The following is a 2,872-nucleotide window of genomic DNA, read 5'->3' as shown; positions in this document are numbered from 1 at the left end:
ATTAAGAGAACACGACATATGCCCGGAACACAAAAGAAACCGTTTACGCCCGGGGGGGGCACCCGGACCCGGCGCCAAACAGGGCATTAGAAAAATTCACCCCCCCTAGGCGGTGAAATCAAACCGGGAGGAACCATTTTGCAAAATACGGTGGGGCGCCGCCTTTGTCCAGTAGAATATTACGCCGGTGGGCCGGTCCCCAAGCGTCGCCGCAGTGCGCTTCGTCGTCGGGTCGAACGGCAAGAAGCTCAGCTGCTCGTAGTTGTCGCACTCGTCCAGGTCCGCCGCGCCCAGCACCATCGTGTCCAGCGCATCGCGCGGCGGCTCGCGCCACTTCGCAGCAAGCGCCGCTAGCACCAACGTCGAGTGCAGATCGCTGCCCTCCTCGAACGTGAAGCACTGCTCCTGGATCTCCATCTTGTTCAGCGTCAGTGTGCCCGTCTTGTCAGAGCACAGCATGTTCACGCCGGACATCGTCTCGATCGCCGACAGCTTCGTCACGATGATTTTGTGCTTCGACAGGTGCTTGGACCCAACCGCAAGCGTCGTCGTCACCACAATCTCCAGCGCAATCGGGATCGACACGACCAGCACCACCACCGCGAACTGCAGCGCGCGGCGGAACGACTCGTAGAACCGCGCCAGCAGGTAGATGAAGCAGCACATGCACAGCACAAACGAGATGGCGCACAGCGCAATCATCACGCGGGCAAGAATCACGTGGATGTTGCCCAGGTCCGACTCCACGGACTGCAGCAGTGCAGCGGTCTTGCCGAAGAACGTCAGCGTGCCGGTGTACTGCACCGTGCCCTCCACTTCGCCGCGCACAACGTTCGACCCCATCTTCGGCATGTGCTCCGGGCCCATCGTTACAGGCAGCGACTCGCCTGTCAGCGCAGCCTCGTCCACGTCGATCACGCCCTCGTTGATGCTGCAGTCCGCAGGCACCGCGGAGCCGGAAGCGAGCTTCACAAGGTCGCCAGGCACCAGCAGTGCAGCATCGATCTGCTGCCACTTCGAGTCGCGGTACACAGTCGCAGTTGGCTTCAGCGAGTTCTTCAGGGCAGCGACGGCGTCGCCGGCTTTGATCGTCTCGAACCACCCGATCGTTGCGTTCGCGATCTGAATAACCAACAGAATGGCGCCGTCCGGCCAGTTCTCCAGGGCAAACTCGATGATGATCGCAATCCACAGCGCAGCAGGCATCGGGCCCCACAGGCCGCGCACGTAGATCAGCCAGCTCGGCGTCCTCTTCTCCGGAAGCTCGTTGCGCCCGTACTTCGCCAGCAGCTCCTCCGCCTCCTCCGTTGTTAGGCCCTTCGACGGCGGCAGCAGTTCCCCCATAGGGCCTGTCGCGTTCACATCGTGTTCGCTCACAGCCTTCGACAGCACAGACTGACGGCGCTGCGGCTTCTGCGGGGGCATCTCTGCACCGAGCGGGCTCGTGGGTTTCTCCTCGAACGCGGCGGCGTCCTTCTCAGACCCGTTTAGCCCCATCGTCGTCGCTTATGAGGATGTGGGTGGAGAAAAGGGATAGAGACTTGGGGGAGGGAGGGGGTGAAGTTCGTGGGAGTAGGGTGTGTACGGCGTGTGTGTGTGTGGTAGTAGTTGCCTCTTTGTTTGGTGTGAGGCTAGAGGACGCGCGAGTAAGACAGCGAGGACTCCTCTGACTACGACCGAGAGAAGGACTGGTAGAAAGAAGCAGCACACTAACGCAGCAGCAACAAGTGATTTCCTGTTCAACGTGACTTGTACGATCCACTCCTGAATAAGAGAGATTGAGGGAGTTTTTCTCGAGTTAATGGCCGCACGTGACGTAGGGGGTCCGTTTCGTCTGATTTGTAGTGTGCCAGTGCCGTTGGTGCCAAAAGACTGGACAGAAGAGAAGAGATCGATTTGGTAAGTCGGGCGTGTGTGTCCAGGCGTGAGAATGTTGGCGGAGGCACGGCAAGGAAGAACAAAAGGGAGAGGGGGGTTGACGGTGAGGAGGGAAGACAAGGCATATAAACGCAAGTAAGGCGCTGCGTTATAGAGGGGGGGGGGGGGGGGGGCAGAAGAATACTGCGCTATCATCACTCACAATACAACACGGAAGCCATCAATGTGCACTGAAGCGGGGATGGACACGAGAGGTATACAGGCAAGCACGCTCACAGAGCGATACAGCAACACTCCCAGGCAATTGCGGTGGTTGCGTTTTTGCCACGCCAGCTTCCCCGCCCCTCCGCTCTCTCACCCCGCTTCCCATTACTGCCGATGCCGTTGGCTCAGCCGTCACTCTGTTTCAACCATTTTGGAGCACTGCGCTGAGTTTCACGTACAAAACCCCTCCTCGCGATACGATGTGTGCGTGCCTGCGTGCATATCAGTCCATCTCCGTCACGACAGCTCTCGAGAAACGGCGCTGCTGGCTTCGATTCACGCTCGCTCAGCACGGATGCACAGTAGACAGACGAGTCTTCAACGCGGAGAAAGGGGAAGAGTACGGCCTACTCCGCTACTCCGACAGACGAGATGACAGAAGAGCAATGCGCAGGGCAACTTGCAGTACTTTATCATCACCATCACATACATACACACGCACACACGCACACGCGCGCTCGTAACATACATGAAGAGGGGTGCAGAGAGAGAGAGAGAGTGGAGGAGAGAGCGACGCGCCGACCAGAAGCACCAGTCAGCTTCTATTTCGTGTTCTTTGTGCCTCACTTCATCTCCGTATCGGTACGACGACAAACCATCCATCTCCTTCTCCGTCTCTTATAAACAACGCTCCGCTGCGAAGGTGCGCGCAGTCGCCCTCATGGGTGTCTACAGCTGGTGCGTGTCAGTGAGTGCCGCCTGCCGTTCAGTGCGCCTCTCTTCGAGCGTT

The 2,872-nt window shown here is 58.8% G+C and overlaps 1 protein-coding gene across 1 annotated transcript; it reads right to left on the bottom strand.

Moving 5' to 3' along the window:
* Positions 1-105: 105 nt before the first annotated feature.
* On the bottom strand, positions 106-1,497 carry H1A-2 (P-type H+-ATPase, putative; the record flags this gene model as incomplete). Its single annotated transcript, XM_001564044.1, has 1 exon — positions 106-1,497. One exon carries the CDS (start codon positions 1,495-1,497, stop codon positions 106-108), a length of 1,392 nt encoding a protein of 463 aa, XP_001564094.1.
* Positions 1,498-2,872: the final 1,375 nt, after the last annotated feature.

Source organism: Leishmania braziliensis, contig 18 (genome assembly GCF_000002845.2).
Source record: "Leishmania braziliensis MHOM/BR/75/M2904 WGS CADA00000000 data, contig 18, whole genome shotgun sequence".
In the NCBI taxonomy this organism is placed as follows: domain Eukaryota; phylum Euglenozoa; class Kinetoplastea; order Trypanosomatida; family Trypanosomatidae; genus Leishmania; species Leishmania braziliensis.
Note: the sequence above shows the minus strand (reverse complement) of the source record. Positions and strands in the feature narration are given on the sequence as shown.